General features: G+C 38.3%; 1 protein-coding gene across 2 annotated transcripts in view; it reads right to left on the bottom strand.

Annotated features, from left to right (window-relative positions):
• Nucleotides 1–273: 273 nt before the first annotated feature.
• The window catches only part of LOC139469606 (epithelial membrane protein 2-like), a 44,348-nt gene continuing 18,205 nt past the window's right edge, over nucleotides 274–26,416 (bottom strand). Inside the window, exons 2-5 of one of the 2 annotated variants that reach the window (XM_071251817.1) lie at nucleotides 8,634–8,714; nucleotides 7,236–7,262; nucleotides 5,440–5,577; nucleotides 274–4,636 (exon numbers count right to left, since the gene is read on the bottom strand). In XM_071251817.1, the coding sequence (XP_071107918.1) occupies nucleotides 4,380–4,636; nucleotides 5,440–5,577; nucleotides 7,236–7,262; nucleotides 8,634–8,714 (503 nt within the window). In that variant the 3' untranslated portion in view covers nucleotides 274–4,379. The remainder of the gene's footprint in view (nucleotides 4,637–5,439; nucleotides 5,578–7,235; nucleotides 7,263–8,633; nucleotides 8,715–26,416) is intronic. The other variant, XM_071251818.1, reaches the window with a different exon arrangement.

Here is a 26,416-nt window from a genome sequence, read left to right as displayed (position 1 = left end):
CAAAACGAATATGAATCATAACTTGCATATCAAATATAACACAGATGAAATATCTTTCAGAGCTGCCAATTTCTGATTTCAACAAGCAATCAGAACAGTTCCACAAATCTCCGATGTCGCTGTTTTGTGTGAAAAGTTAAAACGATATTTGTAATTGTTTGTAATTTTTAGTTTCACGGTAACGATTATTTATACGATTGCACAAGGTGAGAGGAAATTACAACACAAAATCATTAAGGGTGTTCGTCGTTTATTCGATGTGTAAAGGACAGAACAATAAATATCAAACAGTAACAAAATAGAGATCTGTTTCAAGGAGATGGGGCGTGCCATATTAGATCAAGGACAACCGTAAAAAGTGCATATACTAAATCAAGGTCTTTCGATCTGGTAACTCAAATCGTATGTTGGTGTTACAACGATCAAATATGGTTACAGATCGCAAAGACTCTTACAATGTGATCGTGAGATCAGTGGGTATTGATAAGGCTATAACACAACTCAAGAACAAGGAACACGTCTAAACATAACACCAATGTACTGTCGCTCATATACAGTGTGATACATCCATAATTATATGCTTGTAGGGCGTTGGTAAGAGTGAGTGAGTGAATTATATATACGCAGCTTTCAACAGTATTCGTTATTTCACGACGTGTCAGCTTAATGTGGGAGGAAATCCCGAAGTGATGCAGGTCTCAGACGTTTACCAGTATGGTGAAACCCACGAGCACAGGTATGGTGCTGACAAACCAAGAATCGGAGTGAAATGAGATTCGAACCCACGACCAAGGTTTTCTGATGTGCCCAAGGAACGCAACTCCGAATTGCACAGGCTTAGACAACTGTGCCTCCCATGAAGCCGTCGTTGACTGCAAGTTGAAAGCAGTAATTGTTTTCATAATGAACAATGTGTGGCTGTTTTCATCGTTTTGATGCCAAGTGGCTGTGTAAAATGGTTTGCCGGCATGGGGGATAATCGGGCCTGAAGATGACACCACATCATGAAAAATCAGCTTTCCGTTTCGGCAAACCTCTAAGGCAGAGGATGTCAAACCTTTGGTACTGTTAAACCAACTAACAAAGTTTTGGTTAATTCAGTGAAAAACACATAAATACACATTTCATGTTTGACACACTTTTATAAGATATCCGCAAGGTTTCTGGCTAGGAACCCTTCCGGATCCAAAATGGTAAGGTTTCCGGAAAGGAGAATCTCACTTTTCATGCTGTGTATTCGATGCAATAGCAAAGTCAAGTTTTTGAGAGGTAATTCAATGTTATTTTAGCGATATCGTTTACAAAGGCAAAAGCCGATGGGGGCGCCTTCATTATCATGTGCGTAGCGTCATCTCTCTCTAGTTTCGGAAAACATGTTTCTCAATCAAAAAGAAATAGGAACCCCGTTTGAAAGGTTTTTCAGCTCCCAGGGCAATATGGTTTTCAAAAGGTTTTCAAAACTTAAATTCATTGCTGGTATAGTCTCCGGTTTGTAGATGTCTAAAGGAAACGGATGGACAGAAAGATAGACAGACAACGCGCAATGACATAATCCCACTTGGATCTTTGGTCGGAGTGACCTAAAATGATGGCTAAGGTATAATAGTCACAGAAAGGGCAATCAGGATTTACGTAGGATTTACGTAGGTTCAATAAGAGGACATCACAATGGCATAACATGGGTTATAACCAATATCTGGTTATCTTGTATTCGAGGGTTTGAAAAACGTAATAAACACACATAAACAAACAAAATTCAAAACTGTTAGAATAGTTTTTCACATGGAAATCATTGCTAACACATGTGTATGGACATGTATGAGCAGGATATGCTTACCCTTTTCGCGAACACCAGTGTCATCACAGATTGTCATACAATTGTCACCACTCAGTATAATCGAGATTGGCAGATAATCGAGACTGATTCTTCTCTGGCCTTCACGATTTATATTTACAATTACTGTCTGCAAGAATACTAATTAACCTGGTGACAAATACAACTAATAATAAAGATATGTAATAAAGCTGTTATCAATCATCTCAAAACACACATGCTTAATCTATTCCGTATAATCTATATTTTGCTAATAGAGAAAGTTAATAGTGGGACAGTATATGTTAAACCTCTATGCAAATAAGATTGATTTATATGTTTTAGAACACTCATATTATATAACTAGACTACACTGATAACATTTTGAGGTAAATTGTGGATGTTTGAAATATGCGATAATGCAAGGCCGCTGAGACTGACGATACATACAACATGTCTCTTTCACCGTTCTTCTCTTGAAAGAAGAAAGGGAATTTGAGAAACGTTTCTAAGATCAAGCAAATGCGCTGCCATGTTATTCCTTTGTACGTCGTGTCTGGGGATTCCTAACATTCTAAATTCAGATCATTAGGTCTTCATCAGTTCCGCAATTCATCGACTTAGTCAAGTCCTTTTCCGTATCTATTCGTTAAAAGCTATTGATCAACCCTACAGCTATTTTACCTTCCGGACAAAATCTTGATTGGCTGATCGTAATTCTGGAAATACTTCCCGAATTCTAGGCGTGTATTTCCGAAACATATGAATTACAAGATTTCAGGTAACTGTTGAACTCATACATACTTGTTTAGATAGTAGGTATAATAATGTTTAGATTTCTGAAATTATTACACTACAAATGAAAAGTTTATGAACTTGTTTATAAAAAAATTAGGTCTGAGCCAATAAATATATAAATGGCTTCGCTTAGTGGACTCTGTATTTGGCAGATATTTCCTATGACTATGGTCAGACTGCGTCGCTTTTATGGTAAACACATGTAATGTGGTACATACAATGTTATCAACATTTTACAAATCTGTAATAGGACACAGGACAAAGGGCAAAGGGCAAAGAAGGAAATGTATTTCCTTGTCCCAAACCCTCAACAACTCTCCAGTCTATCCGTGATGAATTCAAATGTGCTCTACAATCAAAACATCTGCATCAATTCAGACAAAGGTCTTTGGAATAAGTGTTGCGTGATACAAAAAGGAAATGACGAAAAAGCAAAATAGAAACACAAACAATACATGCAATTGTGTAAGAAGAAATTGACATCGTACTCAATGATCACATCACGTGATTGATCAGGGAGTGAAAAAATGGCGTATTAAAGAACTGGAAACGGAATCATGCATGGGAGATGTTGAAAAGTTGAAAAGCTTGAAATTGGAAAATCAGTGCACATAATATTATATACAGGTTCCCTGCCGTGTTGGATATTAGGATGGTTCAGTTGACATGACATGGAAATCACATCAAAATACAACAGAAAGTGCATCAATATGGAAATTGCATTAAAGATTACATATTACTTTACACATTGAGCATAACAATATCATAAGAATTATATTCTTTACATAGACGATTTGCTAATCCAATGATATATATATAAAACTGATAAGAAATACTACGTTTTGTTTAATCTTGCAAAGAAACACATACATGTACATGAATATGGCACCTTTGAAATTCATTGTTGTTTAAGACTAGGCTACATATTGATTCATGATCATGTATTCATATCATGATAAACTATACGAGATAGTGGTAATTACACAATGATAATGTACGTTAATAGTGGTGTTGTATTATGGAATCTTTATGCATATATTATTGGCGTATATAAACCACACAGTGAATATCCTTGCCAAACACATATTTGAGTGAAGAATGAAGTGTCATCAATAATGGAAGCCATTTGGAGTGGAAAACACACGAAACTGTAACTAATCTAAGTTGAAAAATAATGGTGATTGATCTCATTGAAAAGGAGCACGAACCAGCGGTTTTCATCATTACCAATATCACAAGGGAAAGCACCATTCGACTTATGGGAATTTCTCTGAAATCATTTCCAAATTCATCGATGATTAATGAAGGTCAAGGCCAGGTTATGCACATCGGTTCAAACGACCCATGAGATAGGATAATTCAAGGTGCTAGATCTCTCTGGTTTTCCAATCCATGTAAAGCACACTGTCATCACTGCATCGCCACGTTTATCGGTTGGTAGTTATAATATGTCAGTATATGTTCACTTTATCATTTACATGTTTTGCATAATGTAAGGTGGCAAGCCACGGTCAGATTAAGCGAAACTGATCATCCTGAGTTGTTTCGTTTCTGTTTCTCTTGGCTTCATCAACACAATGTTAGCAAGATGTGTTGTTCTTGTGGCTAATTGTATCATCAGTGTTATTTGCTATTTCACTTATAGTGTCCTTTATGTCCTGAATCATTCCATCAAAATGTGGTCAGAGGCACAATTCTACTTCCGGGTGAACCGGAACTTAACTGCCACTTGCTCGCACTTGCGCATACATAACGACATCAGGAACGTTCAAACTCTGCCCAGCTGCATTGGCTCATCCTGCTCCGCCATGACATCAACAGTATCGGCCATGTCCGCCTTCCTTTTGTGTGAGATGAATAAAAACAAAAGTCCCGCGGCGACATATACGACGAAAACAAGCCAAGAGAAAACGTATGAAAAGCCGTATGAGGATTCTACCCCCTGAGGATACTTGTCTGGAAGATGTTCCAAACCATGTTCCACGCTTCTGGAGAACACTTCGTTCAGAACAAGAATACAGGCAGCTGAAACAAATAATGGTTGAATCAAACATATGTTTTATGGAAGGAAAGGGTTGAATATATGGCATGGCAACTCAAGCTGTACTCTACAGTACCCTCAGCATCGTAAACCATTTGTAAAGAGTATATGAGAAAATAACCTTAATAAGTGTTATTTAATTTACATCATATTATTTGGGGCATTTTGTTCATGATAACTCAGAATATCCCGAGGAGAAAGAAGATGTTTTTGGAGAGGGTATGGTTTTAAGCCGCTTTAAAACAGCTTTTAGCAATGTTCCGGCAATATCACCAGACCAGAAATGGGCTTCGCCCATTTACTTTGTTGAACATATCACGAGATTTTATACTTCATGTGTTGCAGCCTAAGAAATTCGTTATTTTAGGGGGCGGTCGGGTAGCCTGGTGGTTAAAGCGTTCGCTCGTCACGCTGAAAAATACGGGTTCGATTCCAAACATGGGTTAATTGTGCGAAGCCCATTTCTAGGGTCCCCCGCCGTGCTATTGCTGGAATATTGCTAAAAGCGGCGTAAAATCAAACTCACTCTTTCGTTTTTTGAGAAAACTTTTTCACTGGTTCTCAGAGTGTGCAGCTAGTGTGCAGATAAAAATGTCCATTATTGTCAGTTGTTCACAGTTGAATCAAAATTGAAGCATTGAGAACTGGTTTAGGATGTTACCTCCGAAATACTACTAGACAATGAGGACTACACTCTTTGGATGTTTTCTTCTCCTCAGCAGAATTTAGTATTCTCGAGCTAGCGGACAAAGCTGTATACTTTCCCCGTGAACTTAAGACCCTATACCTGTCATGAGATGCAGCAGAGCAGTCAGTCTCTTGATGATGTATCGAGGTCGCTTCAAGGTGTACACCGCGAACATATGACCTATCACCATCAATATTAGGGCGATGATCGTGAAGGCAATCGCCGTCCTTGTGTAGTCTGCAATGCAATGGAAATTGTTAAATGCCATCTCAACGCATGACAAAATGGTAAGGTGGAAAACTTAATAAACAATCGACATGGACTATATATCTATCGACATGTAAAGAGTACGTGTGTTGAAAGACGGATACAACAGAAGTAATCTCAGCCCACATACATTAATTGATATATACTGAACAAAACATTTTGGGGATCATGAATATTTTTGATGATATTTTTTATGAAATGTGTGGTCAGTCTTCACCACTACAAATAATATTCCCCCAAAATGTTCATGATCCCTTACTTTTTTAGTTCAGAATATTACCCCGGCAAACATACTGCAAGAATGCACTAAAATGCCGTTAAAGCTTCAGAAAGTAGAGTTTTCCTGTTACAACTTACCCACAATACTGGATCCTGCTTATATACCCAATATGTAACACAGATTTACAAGGAGTCTTCAACACAGTATGGCATGACATGTCATATATCTGATACTTGATACTTTAACATGACCCGATAGAAGAATGTTTCGATGTTTTAACAATATTTGATTTCACAAAATATTTCTGCAAACATAATGTAGAAGATCATAACACAACACCCTAACTTCTGTGAAAAAAAGAATAACAATTTTAATATACCGATGACATGGGCGACTTAAGCTGTACTAACCATTTGTTCGTAGGCCTCGTCACTTATGACATCATGTGCAGGTGAACACCTACACGAACCCAGATGTCTATGTATATGTCATTAAGCTTCCACTTTAATGAGGGCAACTCTAAATGCAAGATGGCTTTATTAAGTGACTTATATCAAGTGTTGTAAGAACTTGCTTAATGACGTCTAACCATTAAAGCCATTTGTTTACCTGATTTGGTGTTATTCAAGTTGCATGACTTACACTGGTCATCACCGTTCTTGAGGCTTTGAAGGTTTAGAAATTTGCAAGGACAGTTTCACGTAAGCGTAGGAACATGCTATTGTAAATATAACGGAAACGCCAGGGAATAAAACTAGTTTCATTTGAAGCAATATCGCCAATGTCTGATAAAATCCTCAACAACATAACTCAAAGCGTTACAACAGCGAGGGGTTATTGAGAAGTATCCTATGAAAAGTGATGCATAAAATATTCAAATCCACAAGAAAAAAGCTAAAAAAAATACAGTCGCATTACTCTTCCAAAGATAATAATGATGACAAATCCAATGACATTATGGTGTCTTTGAACTTTATCTTGTCCTTACAGTTATAAATGCTAGCATTATAACTGATATAAAATATATATGCATGTATCCGTTATTTGTTTTGATCACATATGCATGATAGAACAAAGCTATAATATAGCATGCAACTTCATATTCAAAATTGAAATTGACAACAAATGTAGAGCACTACAACAAAGCTATGAAATAAGAGCCGGTCCTGAAGCGACTTATTAAATACTCAATACGTAAATTGCACCTACAAACAACAGTCGACATATATATTGTGTGTTATTGTCATGCGGAGTATCTTTTCCTTATCTAAAATTCCATGCAGAACGTAAGGGATGTGAAGCTGATGCTATTGTATACTATCAGACAACGGATGCTAAAGTGAAGCTTGGAGGAACTAAATAGAACAAACAAGAAAGTATAAATGACATCGTTGTGAAGGGTACATACCAATCTTTATCAGTTCGTTAGGCCCATCTGAACAATAATGTTTACAAGATTTGAATCAGTGAATGTATCCATCTGATGCAATACCTCTATCACGCAACCTGCGTCAAAATAATGAAAACACTTCATTCGTGTTAAGAGTATAACTTAAACTTTAAGGTGATGTGATGAGGAGGATGTTTAGCAGTTGCGCATGTTTAACATGTTTCGTGTACTTTTGTATTTGTTTTCTTTTGGCTGAAGGTATGCAAGGGCACATGGTAAACATGGTGAACATGGCACTGGTTGCAATACGGATCACCATCGTTATATCTGATGTTTTCTTTATCCGTTATGGTTGGGTGGATTGTCTACTGGAATCACTCACTTACTCTACTGGAATCACAAGATCAGAAACATGGTTTAACTGTACCATGAAGACACATTCACATTCACTGTCATGGTTGGTTGTCATGAACTCTCAAACAGAGAGTAAGGTCATTCGGGTATTCCTACAGAAATGATGAAACTCGCATAATGAAGACAAACGTCAGGTCCACGGTGAAACATGTGGCTTAATTATCATTCATTGAACATTATCCATTATTAATATATATGATATAGTTTCACAAATTGCGACAACATATGATTTCTTCTGCAGTATATTATAACAGAATTTACAATGAACATACTCCTAGCAGATACACAAACGTCTACATTATCATCTTAGCAGCAGTGAAACCGATGGATGAGATTCATCTCATCACAGTAGGCCTAGTGTCATTGATGGAACCATTAACCAACAGGAATTATGATTCCACAGGAATGTTAATGGTACTGTCGTGTGTATTAGAAATCGTGTCAGTTATACACAAGATGTATTTGTACAACTGTGCAAGTGATTTATTTACCGGGGAAATAAAGGTGTATGTCGCGAATTCCCATAAAACTCTCAGACAAACCCGTCATGGGCTCTCGCATTTAATTGGCTATAGTGCCAGAGAGAATGACGTCTATCAGTAGGACGAGCGACATGTCGCTTTATTTATTCCATTGCAACTTCATTGTTTTGTAATCTATTTCTTGTTAATGATATTAATAGAAATATGACGGATACGATTGTCTAACAGGATTATATTACAGGAATAGGTAAGATATTATATGTGTAGAATGAATGCAGGTATATGAAGACATGTTACTCTTGGATTTGTTCTTGCAATAACATAATAGATTATTTTCAGCATACTGACTGATTGTGGAGTGACATTAATATGAGTTGGGGGTTTAATTACAGATAAACGTAAATATTCGCTTCATCTTTCATGGTGTCATACATGTATCAGTTAATATTAGGGTTATGTTACACGATTGTTAATCCTAAAATGATAATTACATGAAGATTACTTGAACTAAAGGTTTTACCTAAATAGTGACTGTCGATCGCTTTGTTCTGTCGTATTTCGTCTTCTGAGGGAAATAGGTTGTGAGATTCACACTCATCATCTGGAAAAGAAACAAAGAAATTATACAAGTATTAAGCAGAATTCTTGACAAACGATTAAATGGTCACCTCAGAAACCTTGTTTATTTTGTCAATAAAAACCCATTCTGTTGCTATTAAAATATCCAAAAGCAACATATCTCAATATACCTTTTTCACAAAATCAAATGTCATGTCGAATCCTGTGTGGAACACTTACAATGTTATAATGTTATTTGGTTGACCGTAACGCCTTCCATTTCTTATACGTGTCATTTCACAGCACGATCCCTCCCTTCATCCAAACACATGTCTGAATGAGAATAGACATGTAATGGGATTCTGTCCCTGTCTATGTTGCAACACCTTATGTATACCTTAATCATTAAGAATAATGTATGCCACTTTACTAGAACCTGTTCCAAAACCCATTTAAGATTGAGGGATGGGTCCATTACCATTGAAACCGGCGATAACGCTATACATTAACACGAAAAACACATCCTCAAAAATCGCTTTGACATACATTTAGAGACCTAAATTGCAAACCATTCCGACAGGGAACGATTTAACAGTAATTAGCAGTAACTGGACGCTTTTTTTGATGTAAATGAAACGATTGTCCTCAACAATATGGACATGTCAAAGAAGCATACTATCCATGGTACTAATGAATAGACATTGCAAGATCAAGTATCAGTGACACGATACTATGTGATAAGTAAGCTATAAGGTAATTTGGTTCCCATAGGATTATATTATAGATTTTCTATTTAGAAACAGACGAGTCCGGACCTTCTTGTCATGGATGAAGAAGGCTAAATCATGGTATGTGTTCACATGCAGTGGAAACGTGTCCTTGTAAGACCAATGTATTCTAATTCAGTTTTGGAAATCTATTTGATGGTTCTGCAGAGGAATAGTTAACTGATTTGCTATGTGCATAAACAGCAAAGAATAAATCTGATCGACACTTTAACCATAACATATTTAGAAACGCATGTTAGGAACATGACACCTATATCATGTCTGTCATGCAAAATCCCGATCAAAAGAAAATATACACCCATGCTTCATGGTGGCTAAAATGTGTCATAGGTGTGCTTAAAAAATTACTGTTGGCAGTGTTGCGGCGATTGTTTTGATAAAGTTTGTAGTTTTTGGACAAATCCAATTTTCTAGTGTATACTTGCTTTAACAGGACAGTGTATTAGTAACATTTTCATCCGTTCCAGTTTAATATTGAATATTTATATGACAGCGATGTAAAGCGGCTCATAAATAAGTCATGGGAAAATAAACTAGCTTTAGAATGTTGCAGTAAAACATAAATTAGTTAAATAGAAAAGTATGGATATCAAATATAGGTATAAGAATATTAAGGTGAATAGAATGTTGCATTCAGTTTGCACAATCGATTTTATAAAATTGTTTCATTTAAAAAAATGTCTGCAAATTGCATGCTGTGACATACCTTTACCTTTACTACAAGTCGGTTGCTATATATGTTTAGAATGATTATTGTTACTCATAATGAAATGCCTGTTCATGTCACAATTATATGACACCTGGTGCACGTGTCGTCACTGTCACCATTATAACTCCTATGTGCTGGTATTCTATTATTGTTTTCACTTCCACTTTTATTCATAATTACACAAGCAGGTACGACAGCCACGACCTCCACAGTTCCGTCGGGTATTGATCATACAAGTTCATTATAAACATCGCAGTGAAAATATTAACCCACATGCAGTGTACCTATGAAGGACGCAATTAATTGCAACCGAATGTTTTCATATAATTTGTTTAGCTCAAACATCAGTCATTACACATAATGCCATCATTCGTTTATGTGTGTTAGTATTGATGTTACAAGTTCAGAGTAAACAGTGCTGTGCAGTGAACAACACCATCGACGAAAGAGTCAATTAATTCTCACCGAATATACACCACAGATATACATAACGTCCAGCTATCAGATACTACACATGAGGTAACATCTAAATGCCTTCATTTATCCACGTATTTATCATATTAAATCAATACAAACATAACAAGTAAGCAATAGCACACTTATAAAAAGCCAATGATGAGATTTCAAGCTCATATTCACATGAGGATGTTCACAGTGTTCGTGATAGACAGGATGCCGGAATTAATATCTTGAGGTAGACATCACAGGGTTTCATTCCCCGACTAAATGTCTACCAGATGGTATCTTACGCTCATGACACGGACGTTTATATAACCGTATTCCTACGTGTAATCAGAGAGGGCATGTTAAGGCAAGAGCTATGTCGTTTACACGAGGTGTCAAAGAGAGGCAGGTTTCAGAGGTTAAAGAGGAAGAGTCTTTCTCATCAAAGCCATGGGTCCACGCGTAAACATAAAACGTCAGCGCCAGAGAAACATTAGAGTCGAGCATCTTCAAAAAAAGAGCCCACTGCCCGTAAAAGGCAAAATAGTGGGAAAATTATATGAAAGGATAATTGAAAATCAGTGATGACACCAGGTGTTCGCAAATTGAGTATTTGGCAAACATGGTCGTGGTGATGCAAGATGACTCAATCTGCACACATGTGTTTTCGTCAAGGGATGCTATTACCCTGAGCACCATAGCTTTTTTTGTATGTCGATAACACAATAAATCACTACAACATGTAGGTATCCATCTACAGTACATCAATGATGTTCATACCGAACAACTCAAACTCGCTCCAAATCACAGACGTAGGGGTTGAGACACATTCTTCATGCATTCACCTGTCTGCAGTGGAAGTCAGTCCACAGATTTAGTTGGCCGCTTACTCATACTCCGATGCGTTTAGGGAGCCACTTATAACAGTTACCACCCAAAGTGCAACAGCAGCTCACCCAAATTGTTTCTAGTTTCCTTGTCTTATCGAAGCGGGGATTCTGTATACGAATGTACGTATGCATTACAAGCTGGTAAGATAAGAACATTGTGATTCTTCCGAAGTGAGACAAAAAATTCACAGCTATAGGCGTTGGTGAGGTAGCCTAATGGTTCAAGTGTTCGCTCGTCACGTCGAAGACCCGGGTTCGATTCCTAAGATGGGTGCACTGTGTGAAATCCATTTTTGAAGTATCCCACCGCGATTATGCTGGAATATTGATGCAACTGGACAGCATCAGATTGACTAGTAGGCATTTCATTGCTATTTGTATTCACGCAAAACTGTATGATACAGATTAGAGATCGACTTAAGAGAAGAAAATTCTATTGCGATTACGATCATGAATGTTTCAATAATATATTTTTTATTATAAGCTGAGTTTTATAATTCTGCCTGTAAACGTAAAGAAATTTAGTGTTTTTTATCAATAACATAAGGGAAAAGTGGCGCACAAAATGCAAAAAACAAAAACAAAAAAACAAACAAACATTGATAAGACATTTTAACATTTTTACCAATTAGTGATTCTTCTTCTTCTTAAATAATATAAGCCACTTGCCCATGCTGCACTGTCTGTGTAACGTATCTTCATTAATATTGACAACCCTGCACATGATGCAACACACCAGCCAGACCACATCAAAGCAAGACGTTCAAAGGAATCAGAATAATGAACATGGCGTTCATCTGCGGGAGGTGTATAACAAAGTAAAGGCTCTGGGATTAATTTGTTTTTTGCTGCAGAGACTTTTGAAACCATGAGAGGATTGGATTATATATTGATGTGGGCATTATACAAAATATTGTTTTGTGTAATTTTCTAAGCAGCACATCGTCAAATGGCGCCTATAAATTACTGATGGGTTCACCACCGTAGCTGACAGATCAAGTATCGTTTAATGTATGATTGTAAAATGTACATACATACATTTTCCACGCACTTATTCGTGCATGTATGCACATTCTTTTATATACATCCACCTATACACACAAACTTAAAGGAACGTAATGTAAAATCATAATGTGTCTCAGTCGAGGCCTTAGTGGATCTTTTTAAACGGCTTATAGTAGAGATATGGAAGGCATTTCCAACTTTGAAGTATCTGTGACTACAATAATGCTTCATACCATTCGCAACTTGGACCACATGTTCCTTTGTTTCAGGTGACCAGTTGACTTGCCTTTGCATGCGTTTGTCAAGGGTGCCATCGGTGGGGCAGGACACAATCATGTTTCCGCGGGCACCTGGTATCATTACAGTAATTCATAAACACTTGATTTTGATATAGTCGGAATCGAACAATGGCCTACATTTAGTAGAGATTTCGTCTGATCTTTGAAATGGTTTTATCATTTTCACTTATTACAGAACCAGTTATCCCAGACAGAGCAGAATCTAGATTATTGATTATAGTGTGTGTGTAGAATGCTGTTTTAAGCACTATGTCATTGCTATAACGGCGAAATATTCAAGGAAAGTCACATACTTTGTAACCATGTAAAATCAAATCGGAGTATTCAACTTGAGAAGCAAGTACCTTAACCACAGGGCCACCGCAATTCGATCGTCATACAAACAACATAGTTTCATGTACTCTATAATGACAAGTTAATCAATAATGTAATTTGAACAAATTCGATCAGAACCGATTGATGGCGAATACCATTAACCACAGACAACACTCCCATACTGCACTCCCTGTTGTCTCCAATAAAACACCCAACACTGAGTGTATAAAATAGGAAACAGAAAATATCATTAATAATTTCCTGTTCAGTATCATCGTTATTGTCAATCAGAGACAATGGCATCGCGTTGTCGTCATGAAATGCTCTCACCCTTAGCTGAAAATAGACAACCTTAAATGAGGAACCAGCCGCCTGTCTATTTCTAGGCTATCGTATTATTGTTAAAAGACCTCGTCAGAACGAACAGATCCATAGGAAACAAACTGTGTTAGGTACGTAATTCCGTGATGACCACGAGAGACACCACGGCGGCGGATTAATCACACACAACGTTAATTTGAACTTTACGTGACCGAAACAGCGCGGATGCGTTATGTGTATAGACAAATCAAGCTTTTCAATATCAATCAAAGTAGTGATACACTTCAGTCCATTTTGAACCAGGTAATTGGATAAAATGCTTTCAGTGGACGAGTATTGATTGTGGAATTCATCAAGCAGTAGCGAGTAGGGGGTAGTGGGAGAGGGGGAGTGGACATGGGGAGAGCGGGTGCACGAGGATGTGGGCGAGTGGGGAAGCGGGTGGACGGGGATGTGGCCGTGTGGGGGAGCGGGTGGACGGGGATGTGGACGTGTGGGGTTGCGGGTGCACGGGGATGTGGACTTCTGGGGTTACGGGTGCACGGGGATGTAGGCGAGTGAGGGTGCGGGAGTGGGTGGTAGGTGGGACAGTTGGGAAGCGAGGAGTGGGTGTACTAGGATGGGGGTCTGTCAGACCCTGAAACAAATATATCCAATACAGCCCACGCAAGTCTAGATTATTCGGCAAGTCCAGATAACTACAGGTTCTGAAAATCAAAAAAGTCTATGGGCTTCTTTTTTTTATTTTATTTGTATTGAGATAACTTTAGGGTTTAAAATATGTTACAGCCAAAGCTCTACATGTAAGTATTTGATGTAATAACATGAAGCTAGTATTTGATATGAAAGCACTAACAGATTATATCATAACCTGGCTTCAAAAATATGAGCACAAGATTACAGCTACAAAGCGAATGGACGCGACAGACAAATTAAGATACAGATACATAAATTTTACTTAACGATCTTCTGCATTGCAAAGCGCCGACAATATACGTACAAAAATAGTTAGGCTACCACAACCTCACGCATGACAGGTGTTCAGACACCTCGTAAACATTGGTGTGATGGAATCGGCTTGGCATCAACATCTGGAAATTATAATCTTTTCGAGAAAAGAAGTTATGGAAAAGACTTTACTTTAAAAATCCCTTTCCATGTTCATAAGAAACATCTGCTAGATAAGAGTCTGTTCGATTCCGACTGTATCATGAGCATGTATTTATGAATCACTATCAAATAGCGATGAGACCAGGCGTTAACGAAAAGGTGAGCTTATCCTGCTCCACTGCTGGCACCCGTGACATACATACAAACAAACAAACAAACAAACAAACACACACAAAACATACAATGTTTTTTTCGTCCAAGTATATCCTTGGTCATCACCTGTGTCCGTAACTGACGACGTGGGTCGTTGCTCATTATATCAACCATAGGTTGATAATCTCGCCGTAATAAAACTGGATTATTTCTGACTCCATGAGGCAATATGCCCTCATTCATTATGGAACACTCCCTGTAGATATGCAATATATCCGTTCATGAATGTTGACAGAACATCCTTCCTTGCGTGCTTCCACAGACAGTATTAATTCTGTCGATTAGTGTACGTGTTGACTCCAAGTTGGGATTGCCTTACCGGTAACCGTAACAGTAAAACACATACATCAGACACAAAGCAGGAAAAAGACGCAGCCGCCTCACCACCTGTATTAGGGCTGGTTAATTGCTGTCAATCATTGTAATTATCATGAGAGCTCCTAGACCGACGTGAGTGGATGGTGATTAAAGTACAGTAACGAACTCATATATTACAGTGCGGTCCATCTAGCCAAAACATCTCACTCACTCACCTCCAGTAGCATCGTAAACATATCATTATTCAACCCATAAAAAAACATACGGGATGTTTACATGTCACATGTGCTGTAATTAATGTTAGACAAAGTAATATTGCACCATTCATCCCCATCAGATTCAATTATGAAGATGAAAAACAAATTTAAGTTAAGGCAAGAGACACATCTTAAATATAATCAAACCATAATAAAAAGCTTTGTAACGTTCTGCAACAAGGAGCCGTTGGGTAGCCTGGATTGTAAAGCTAAGCCAAAGATCCGCGTTCGATTCCATGCATGGGAACAATGTATGAGTCCCATTAAAGGTGCCCACCCCTTCATATAGCCGGAATATCAATAACGGCAGCGTCAAAACAGTTGCTCAATTATACACACATTTAACCTGGATTCTGTATGCACTATTGTTGAGTACAACGTGACATATTGGTTCGAAGTTGAGTTGTATTACTGAGCGGGAACTGTTTCTGAGTGTTCACTCATGACTCAATCAAAGAATCACGGCACATCTGTAGAGAAGTCTTTACTTAACAGAGTGTCATATCCCGCCTCAACTCTTGGATTGGGGATATTAGTCTTCCACTTACAAACTGACGTGAGTGTGGTCTTCTGTGTGAAAGAATACTCTGCAATGTCTTTTTTTTCAGAACTGACAATGTTAGAATTAACAAATATTTCAAGAACTTCTTTGAGTGGCATTTAGAAGTCGGAATGGTAACTAAGACAAATTGTTATGGATGAGCAACTTCTTTATTACAATTGGGCGACGTTTCGGTGTAGATTCTAACACCGTTATCAAGCAAGTGATGTACAAACTAGGTATGAGCATGATATATATACATAACAATAGAATATTTCCAGAAGTCAAGGGTAACATTTTCTTGTATACAACCGTTTTACTTTGTACCATCTATGTATTACAAAAAATATTATCCTTAAAGTATTCTCGACCGGATTAAGTCCTCGTAAAAGATCAATCCCTTTGAAACAATAAAGGAAGAAAGTACTTCTTACCGAGGTACCAAAACACGTTCAAAGGGGTACTTATTATTACCATGCCTGGTGCTCGGCGTTAAGGGCATAAACAAGGTCTGGCAGGCTCGGAGTCAGTCTGAGTGGGGTATCCACGGTAAACTGTGGCATTGTATCTCAGTGGGGTAGCAATAAAACATTGGCATTAGTCCGGGCTAGTACAAGTAGCCACACACACGTCGCTACATAAGTGCAATAACCCCAGTTCACCCAACCCCTTATCAAGGTAAAACACATAAACACATATCTGTACAGGCGTAAACTAAAATAACTATGCTTATACCTTCAGGTTAGCCTATGCAATATGGTAGATCCATAACGTAAACAAGAATAAATGATCAAAGGCCATGCATGGAGGGCATGGAAAGCTCTTTAAAACTGTACATGCTGTAAACAATTGCCATTGCACGGCGGCTTTGCTGGACATGACCTTGAACCATTGGTATTCCTTCTCTAACCATTCTCACACCAGTTAACGTTGCTACCCCTTAACCCAGATATGTAAACCACGCGTTACTGAAACAGGTTTATCACCCAAGAACAATTTATCTGGTTCCGTGGTTCGTAGGCCCTGTATTTATGTTCAACCGGTTCGAACTTGGTTTGTAGGCATGTTGTAAGTGGCATGACTTCTAGTCTCAATACTATACCCCCAGGTCCTCCTCCACATGGGCGATTGGGACGAAGTTTGTTTTCGTTATCGTGAAGCTAGGACGTGCAGGCCGTCTTTACGTAAATATTGCTTCTGAGGTCGTCCATGAGTCATGGCGGAAAAGTAAACACTTTAAGACCAGAAAGGGAGAAGTAATTGATGATCGCCGTGTGTTTATCTTTGTCGTGATGTGAAATAAACATGCTGAAGGATGTCTAGTTTGCTGTCATGTCATTTCTGTTGACGTATGTAAATGCATTTATTAAAAAGTTGATTCAACCAGGATGGCATAACGATTATTTTAGATGTGATTATTTTAGCCCTGTTTGTCCATATTCTCGAGATATTAAGACACATGTTTGGTGTCAGAACTGATAGAAATTCTTTAAACAGTGTATCTTCGTATTTGATAGCATATACGGATTTCGTTGACGGGTTTAAGAGGTATTTTGTAATAAATTTAAATATTAAATAGTCCTTCGAAAACAAATATTGGAAAATCGACATATCGTTATGCATACACACATAAACCCCGTGTCATATCAAAATGCATGATTTTAATTGAAAATGTTCAAAATGATAGGACGTGATAAAGTATCTGACACTGCGTGCTTGAAATGCAAATGGACGTTCAAGTTTCTATCATGAACTCGATTATACAGCATCCTTATGCCACACCACCATCTGCATCAGGCACATAGACAAGTTATGTATGAGGTGCGACAACCATGGGTAACTCATCTCGACATTATCGCACCCATTGACTCCCTCCGGTCCAATTGACTGACATTGTGTTTCCAACAGACATAAATATGATCATAATCCATTTACCTCTGTCTTGGGATTGGATCAAGTTTGAACACATTTTCGTATCAGATAGGAAATTCCATTATGGCTGTACAAACAATCTGTATGTACATTTCCAACATGGAAAGTGATGTATCAGCACTATTATTTTCCGTGATAGTGCGTGCTTCATGGTATGATGCATGTTCTCCAGGGAAGGATCAGTATATGCATGCATCAACATGCTGCATGCATTAAATTTGTTGTTGTAGCGATGTTCATGCATAATGGGGTAACGCCATATCATCCTTAAAGACCTCTCTGTTGTTTTAACTTCCTGTTTATCACTTCCTTTGTTTTAATGTCATACTATATTTGTTAAACATATTCAACATCTCACGTAGTTTGTTTTAAGAAGTATTTGTGTCGTTCTTCTATAAATGACATGTGCGGCAATATACTTTTATTTTCTTTAGTCTAACTTTATAGGTATCCTCTGTTACAACTAGTTGGGAAAGAGTACGTGCAACGAACGTGAGAACTTATGAGTATTTCAACTCTTATGAGTCTCAAACCTATTGAATGTTATATCAAATCTCCGGTATCTATCAACGTTATGGCACCACTTGAGATGAAGCTAACAACCTTGGAGGCAAATTGTTTCCTGTTATTTTTAAAATAACGGTAGTAATAAACACCACAGCAACTAAGCTTTACCCGCACGTGTTGTGTAGGTGCCAACAGTCTACACGAGCGACTGGTGCCAGAAATAACCTCGGACAAGCACCTTGCGTCATGGCAATTAGGGCAGAATAGGTTGCAGTTCCCCAACTTCTTGTAACACTAAGATGGCAATTGGGGTTCTCGAAAACCTGGCAGGTTATTTGTGAACGCACAGATATGGTGTGGGTCGTTACTTTCTGTCAACCACTGGTTTGTCAGGCCTGACTTGACTGATAGAAAAAAATATTGCTGACTGCGGCATGAAATACCATGCAATAACTCATTTCCTACATTTCCAGCAGTACTTACACTCTGTGCACTCAAAAGAGCCCACTCATACAATGGTTGATGACCAGATCGATGGTGGAAACACGAATACGTGCATACACCCGAAACACACGTGTCTAAACGTGTGGTGTCACCCTGGGTAAGTGACCTAGTTCAATTGAACCTCTGTTCGCCTTGCAGGAAATAGGAACCCGATATGTGAGGTGGATCTAAAAACCTCCCTCGGCAGCTTGGTTTTTATACTCCCCAGGGTGTTGAAAATGATAACTGGAATGAGAACGGATCCACACATCGGGGAACAAATCAAACCGCATTTGAGCAGATACTGCTACCTGGATACCAGCGGTAACATCCGCTGTAAAAAAAGAAATATCAGATGCATCAAATTTTGAAATGTCCTCGACGTGTATACCACAAAACCTTTTGAAAGCTTTACTGAGGCCTTGAATGTTGTAACTCTGATCAAACAACTTCTGACCAAGAGGCGTATAACGCTCTTGGAAATCTTATCAAAAAGACCTTGCTCGATTGCATCTCAAACGTAACACAGGTTACATGTGGTATCCCCTCATGACAGAAACTTTGTTCGACGTATGCCTCTGTTCATCCGGTAGTGAAATGGTACCCGGTAGGATGAGCTGGTAATTTGACTGTTAAACCATCCAGCTGTTAATACAAGTGGTTGCGCGAATCTAAATAAAAGCGACCAGACATAAGACACCTCTGCCAAAAGCAGAATTGATTGAACATGTCTGACCATCACATGAATCATCAACAAATAGTGATGACACCAGGTGTTCGCGGTAAGTTCGGCGTATCCTGCACCACCGGTGGCACCGTCGCAAACACATGCAAAGGAAAGTCAATAGTTCACTTGAGACAAAATACGAGAACATGTGGTACAAGTCATCACAGGGAATTGCACCTGGAAAATTGCACCTGCACCTGGAAATACAGTGTTAAGTCTCAAGAGCATGATCTCCTGTGTGTTACTTCTTAACTAAAGTACATTGTTTACATGATGTTAACATCGTCTTGTTATGTAAAGTATATTCTATCGTTATCAGTTTGTTATAATATTGTGTCTTTTGAACACTATCCATATGATCTATAATATATGTGTGCCTTTAGTGAATTACATCAGTAAAATTTTCACCTGCCATTCAGTGCCATATATTGATACGTTTCCACTGATGCCTCACATCTGGAAATGTCATTCACATGTCTACCATAAAACGTTTAGAAAGACCGTGGTGGTAATAATAAGAAGGTTCCGTGAGAAATAATGGCGCATTATAAATTGATATTTTTAGTATTAATTATGAAATTCACACTCAGATTTTACTTTCATCCAATAAAATTACAATGCAACAGACATGGTTTTCAATGTGCAAAGAATAAGTGGACTGTTCCTTCTATGTATGCAATGTACATAACGGTTTAACTCTCATCAATGACACATGGCTGTGCCGAAATACTCCAGGGGCTAGGAGCGACCAGGTGGAACTACTTTGTTGCCCGTCGCTGAAGAAATACACAGGAGGGATTTGTATGCATGGAGTAACGCTCTCAGCACACAAAACACGGTTCACCATAGTAACGCGCATCGCGACATTTCCACCAAAATGCCAGAACGCTTGATGAGAAACAAATACACACGACAAAGCCATACTCCCATGTTTTATGGTAGCTATAATGAAAAAAACAAGAAAAGGTACGAGGATGGGATGCATTTGATACGGGAATCATAGTTGTGTTTTGGGCTGTTTGCAGTGGTTCTGCGACTGTTTTCAGCCTAGTAGCGTTTTAACAACGTTTGTACATTTATGGTCAAATCCAATTCATTTTTAGTGCATACTTTCTTTTGTCCGGCAGTGTATGCCAGTGTTCCTATGTGAACACTGTGGCTTACATAGTAAGTGTGTTTAACTATGTATGATGCGTGCAGTAGACTGTGACATGGTGCCATGGTGACATGGTGCCATGGTGACTGTGTCATGAAGTAACAGTAAACAGCAGAGACACATCGGATATGATTAAACAATACCCATATTGATCATGAGTGAATCAGAGAATCAAAGCATTCATTTCGTCATCTTAGTTGTGATATGATGGAGGAATTCAAGGCCAGAGTAGAATAGTATTATCTTATCAATATGCATAAACAATACAGTATGAAAACGGTTATTGTATTTATCAATATTGACTCGATTCGTCATCCGTGATATGATGGCGGAATTCAAGGCCAGAGTAGAATAGTATTATCTTATCAATATGCATAAACAATACAGTATGAAAACGGTTATTGTATTTATCAATATTGACTCGATTCGTCATCCGTGATACGATGGTATATCATGATAAAATGTCATTGAGTATAAATATATTATGCATAAATTAGAAAACATATTCATTTTGAAAGCATATCATGCTTAGTCATCAACAGAAATTCAATCACCCAATGCTTTATAGCAAATGCTCTATTTTGGATTCATTCAAGTTATGAGTAAGTGAGTTGGTTCAACGAGGTTCAAGAAATTAAATTGATATTCATAAAACAGTTGCATATAATATGCTTTATTTTTCAAATATTTTCATAATGGATTGAATGTGGGTCTACTTTAGGTAAATGGTTTTAGTGGCAGGTAACATGGAAAAACTCCTCTGATGCAGGCCGCAGACACGTGTGTGTAGAGGGCATTAAAGGTTGTTACGAGGCCGTGTAATACATTTGCAATGTAAAACGGTCTGCAACATTGTCAATATTCTCATTGCTAACGTCACACTGATTCCGTTATGAACACGACACAACCAGCTGTCATCCGGCAGTGTTGATAACATGAGGCATATGCATAGGCCATTGTGTTGCGGTGCATCCTGTTACAGAAGAAGCATTCATGCTAGGCATGTGCTGATACGATCCTCAAGGACAAGGTTAATGTCAGAATGATTTGCAAATGATATTATGGCAAATGCGGAATTCGCAATATGTTTGAGTCCTGTCAGCAGACCAGTTGCATAAACATGCAGGACATTACCATTTTACATTGCATTGGCGTATGCAGTTGTAGTTGGATGCACAGATGTTGGCGTATTTTGATATTTCAATACATTGCCACTGTATGTTAGATCATGATAGGTGTCGATTTTGCAAAGTGATTGTACCATGGACCCCTAGTCGAAACGTTTTGCCAATTAATGAAATACATTAAAAGCATCTTCCTGAAAACTACACATTGGCCTGTAAGGGAATCATAACACAGACTTTAAGGAATAACAAACAAGAAAAATAATCCTTTCAATTAAAATTATTTTGACTCATATTACTTTCCATAGAAATAGCTACATCTAAGTCCAATTCCTTCTGAGAAATCAATAATTCGTTCTCGAAGCAACAAAGGAGAACTTTCTACGAACTGAATACTGTATTAATAAATCCATAACCTTGATAGATTTTCCTTTCATGCTCATGATATATGAACATATATATAGTTACACACACATTCACAATTTGTATATCCTGAGACACCAATCGATAGTATAGTCAAGTTGTGGAGCATACTTAATAATGCCCATCATTCTCTCAAAAGAAACTTTTTGCACGTAATCTGTGTAATGTTTATCAGTACATGCACTGCAAATTTCAACTTTCCCCATATATAAAAAGTCTTATTGAACATAGTCTCATAAGGGCGGTCGGGTAGCCTAGTGGTTAAAGCGTTTGCTCGTCACGCCGAAGACCCGGGTTCGATTCCAGACATGGGCACAATGTGTGAAGCTCATTTCTGGTGTTCCCCCGCCGTGATATTGCTGGAATATTGCTTAAAGCGGCGTTAAAACCTCACTCACTCAAATAGCCTCATAACGCAAACACATGGCTACGTTTGAAATGAACACAAACTTCCATTCGTTATTATCAGACTGTTTTGTTTTTTAGAGTGGAGTTATCATGGTTTGACACATGTATGGCGAACCACACATTGCCTTTGTGTGAATGTGAGATATGATCATTATATACTCTGGATGTTAAGGTCAATAAATCAAAATCATAGGAATTTAACTTTGTAATTATCATCTTGCTTTGTATCGTATACATTTACAGGTCAGCTTTTTGAGGTATGACCATTTTATACGTTTACAAATAAGCTTTAATGGTCGAATGAAAACATAAAAGATTGGACAAACTCGAAAATTCTGTCTCAGTATTCATGACATGGCCAAACATAATCTTCTCATATATCATGTCCATACTAATGTTATTTGCCATGTTAATCAATGACCAAATCCTGATCAATGTCTCGTACATTCATCATTGATCGCCAAGAGACCTTAATGCCTTTCTCCATTTGATATTGGTCCTATGCGTATAACGTAAGACGTACAATCTAAGCTTACTATATTGCCCTACACCAAGGATAGACAGAATTATGCGAAACTAGTCCGTTACTCATTTTTGATGAGTGGTTTATGTCACACATCTAGGTTTCGTGAGAAACTAGGTAATCTTTCCAGATGTATACTACCCTTTGAACAAGCTATGTCTAGCTGCCGTGTCTTTATACAGTAAACACACCATCCGATTTACTTTGTTGCTTGTCATACATTCACGATTGCACTACCTATTGCAGTATAATACGTCACATATTCTTCACATATTGCCTGAAAAGCCAGCAGAGGTTCATGAGGTGTTGCTATCTTGCATGTTCACAGGTTCATGAGGTTTTGCTATCTTACATGTTCACAGGTTCATGAGGTGTTGCTATCTTACATGTTCACAGGTTCATGAGGTTAATTTTCTTGCATGTTCACAGGTTCATGAGGTTTTGCTATCTTGCATGTTCACAGGTTCATGAGGTTTTGCTATCTTGCATGTTCACATGTTCATGAGGTTTGGGTATCTTGCATGTTCACAGGTTCATGAGGTTTTGCTATCTTGCATGTTAACAGGTTCATGAGGTTTTGCTATCTTGCATGTTCACAGGTTCATGAGGTTTTGCTAGCTTGCATGTTCACAGGTTCATGATGTTTGGGTATCTTGCATGGTCACAGGTTCATGAGGTTTTGCTATCTTGTATGTTCACAGGTTCATGAGGTTTGGCTATGTTACATGTTCACAGGTTCATGAGGTTTTTGCTATCTTACATGTTCACAGGTTCATGCGGTTTGGGTATCTAGTATGTTCACAGGTTCATGAGGTTTGGGTATCTTGCATGTTCACATGTTCATGAGGTTTTGCTATCTTACATGTTCACATGTTCATGAGGTTTTTGCTATCTTACATGTTCGCAGGTTCATGAGGTTTTGCTATCTTACATGTTCACAGGTTCATGGGGTTTGGTTATCTTGCATGTTCACAGGTTCACGAGGTTTGGTTATCTTATATGTTCACAGGTTCATGAGGTTTGGCTATCTTGCATGTTCACATGTTCATGAGGTTTTGCTATCTTACATGTTCGCATGTTCATGAGGTTTGGCTATCTTACATGTTCGCAGGTTCATGAGGTTTTTGCTATCTTACATGTTCACAGGTTCATGGGGTTTGGCTATCTTACGTGTTCACATGTTCATGAGGTTTGGCTATCTTCCATGTTCACATGTTCATGAGGTTTTGCTATCTTACATGTTCACAGGTTCATGAGGTTTGGTTATCTTGCATGTTCACAGGTTCATGAGGTTTGGTTATCTTACATGTTCACAGGTTCATGAGGTTTGGCTATCTTCCATGTTCGCAGGTTCATGATGTTTTATTATCTTACATGTTCACAGGTTCATGAGGTTTGGCTATCTTGCATGTTCACATGTTCATGATGTTTTATTATCTTGCATGTTCACAGGTTCATGAGGTTTTGCTATCTTGTATGTTCACAGGTTCATGAGGTTTGAGTATCTTGTATGTTCACAGGTTCATGAGGTTTGGGTATCTTGCATGTTCGCTGGTTCATGAGGTTTGGGTATCTTGTATGTTCACAGGTTCATGAGGTTTTGCTATCTTGTATGTTTACCGGTTCATGAGGTTTGGCTATCTTACATGTTCACAGGTTCATGAGGTTTTGCTATCTTACATGTTCACATGTTCATGAGGTTTTTGCTATCTTACATGTTCACAGGTTCATGGGGTTTTGCTATCTTACATGTTCACAGGTTCATGAGGTTTGGTTATCTTGCATGTTCACAAGTTCATGAGGTTTGGTTATCTTACATGTTCACAGGTTCGTGAGGTCTGGCTATCTTCCATGTTCGCAGGTTCATGAGGTTTTATTATCTTACATGTTCACAGGTTCATGAGGTTTGGCTATCTTGCATGTTCACATGTTCATGATGTTTTATTATCTTGCATGTTCACAGGTTCATGAGGTTTGGCTATCTTGCAAGTTCACAGGTTCATGAAGTTTGGCTATCTTGCATGTTAACAGGTTCATGAGGTTTGGGTATCTTGCATGTTCACAGGTTCGTGAGGTTTGGGTATCTTGTATGTTCACAGGTTCATGAGGTTTGGTTTTCTTCCATGTTCACAGGTTCGTGAGGTTTGGCTTTCTTGTATGTTTACAGGTTCATGCGGTTTGGGTATCTAGTATGTTCACAGGTTCATGAGGTTTGGGTATCTTGCATGTTAACATGTTCATGAGGTTTGGTTATCTTACATGTTCACAGGTTCATGAGGTTTGGCTATCTTGAATGTTAACAGGTTCATGAAGTTTGGATATCTTGTATATTCACAGGTTCATGGGGTTTGGCTATCTTCCATGTTCACAGGTTCATGGGGTTTGGGTATCTTGCATGTTCACCAACACCCGAACAGAAGATAAGGAATATAATCCTTCTGGCTTTTGATCAAGCTGAGTCTATACACACCATTTGACATACTTTGTTGGTTTAAGTTCACGGTGCGGGCAGCACGAAATATCGCATTATAAAACCTCACATACATTTCATTGACAGGAACACAGGGTCATGACGTTAGGGCACCCAGCATGTTGACCTGCACACGAACAGAAGGAGATAAAAGTTCCTTGATACGAGTACTGACATTTAGTTATTACCTGAGCAGGCATTGTGGAGAAACATGGCGCTTTGGGGGTCGGGGGCAAAGGGAGTTGAACCATAGGTGAAAGGGTGAAGACTGGACTGGATCTCATTAGCACATAGGTGTTTGGAGCCATACGGGAATCAACAAGACCAGTCCCCAGACTGTAATGAACTGGACACGGGCCTTCCCTTGACCTTATGCCTACTTCCCCGTCGCCTCGTGTACGGGCTTACGATACGTATTGTGTTGCTTCTTACTCAATATACACGTTCAAACACTTATGCGTGAGTCATCGTTTCATATCGTGAAGATCATCATACAACTATTCAAAAAGACTCATATACTCCTAAAGGTAATGAATCAGCACAGGAAATGAAATCTACGTGTGAACCTGGAGTCCTGTTTCATCCAGAGATGATTGAACAGTTTTTTGTAATTGTTTGTCGACAATGTCATTCTGATATCTGATACAGTTTCTGTTCTACAGAAAAGAATATGCGTCTTCCAATTATATTGAATTAATTACCAGTTGACAGATAATTTGGATACGACTAAAGTGATCTTTTTTAAGAATGAGGGTTTTCTCCTCGAGAAGTTAAAAATGATA

Source organism: Haliotis cracherodii, unplaced genomic scaffold (assembly GCF_022045235.1).
Source record: "Haliotis cracherodii isolate W230 unplaced genomic scaffold, xgHalCrac1.p SCAF_2, whole genome shotgun sequence".
Lineage (NCBI taxonomy): Eukaryota > Metazoa > Mollusca > Gastropoda > Lepetellida > Haliotidae > Haliotis > Haliotis cracherodii.
This window is presented reverse-complemented; position numbering and strand designations above follow the sequence as displayed.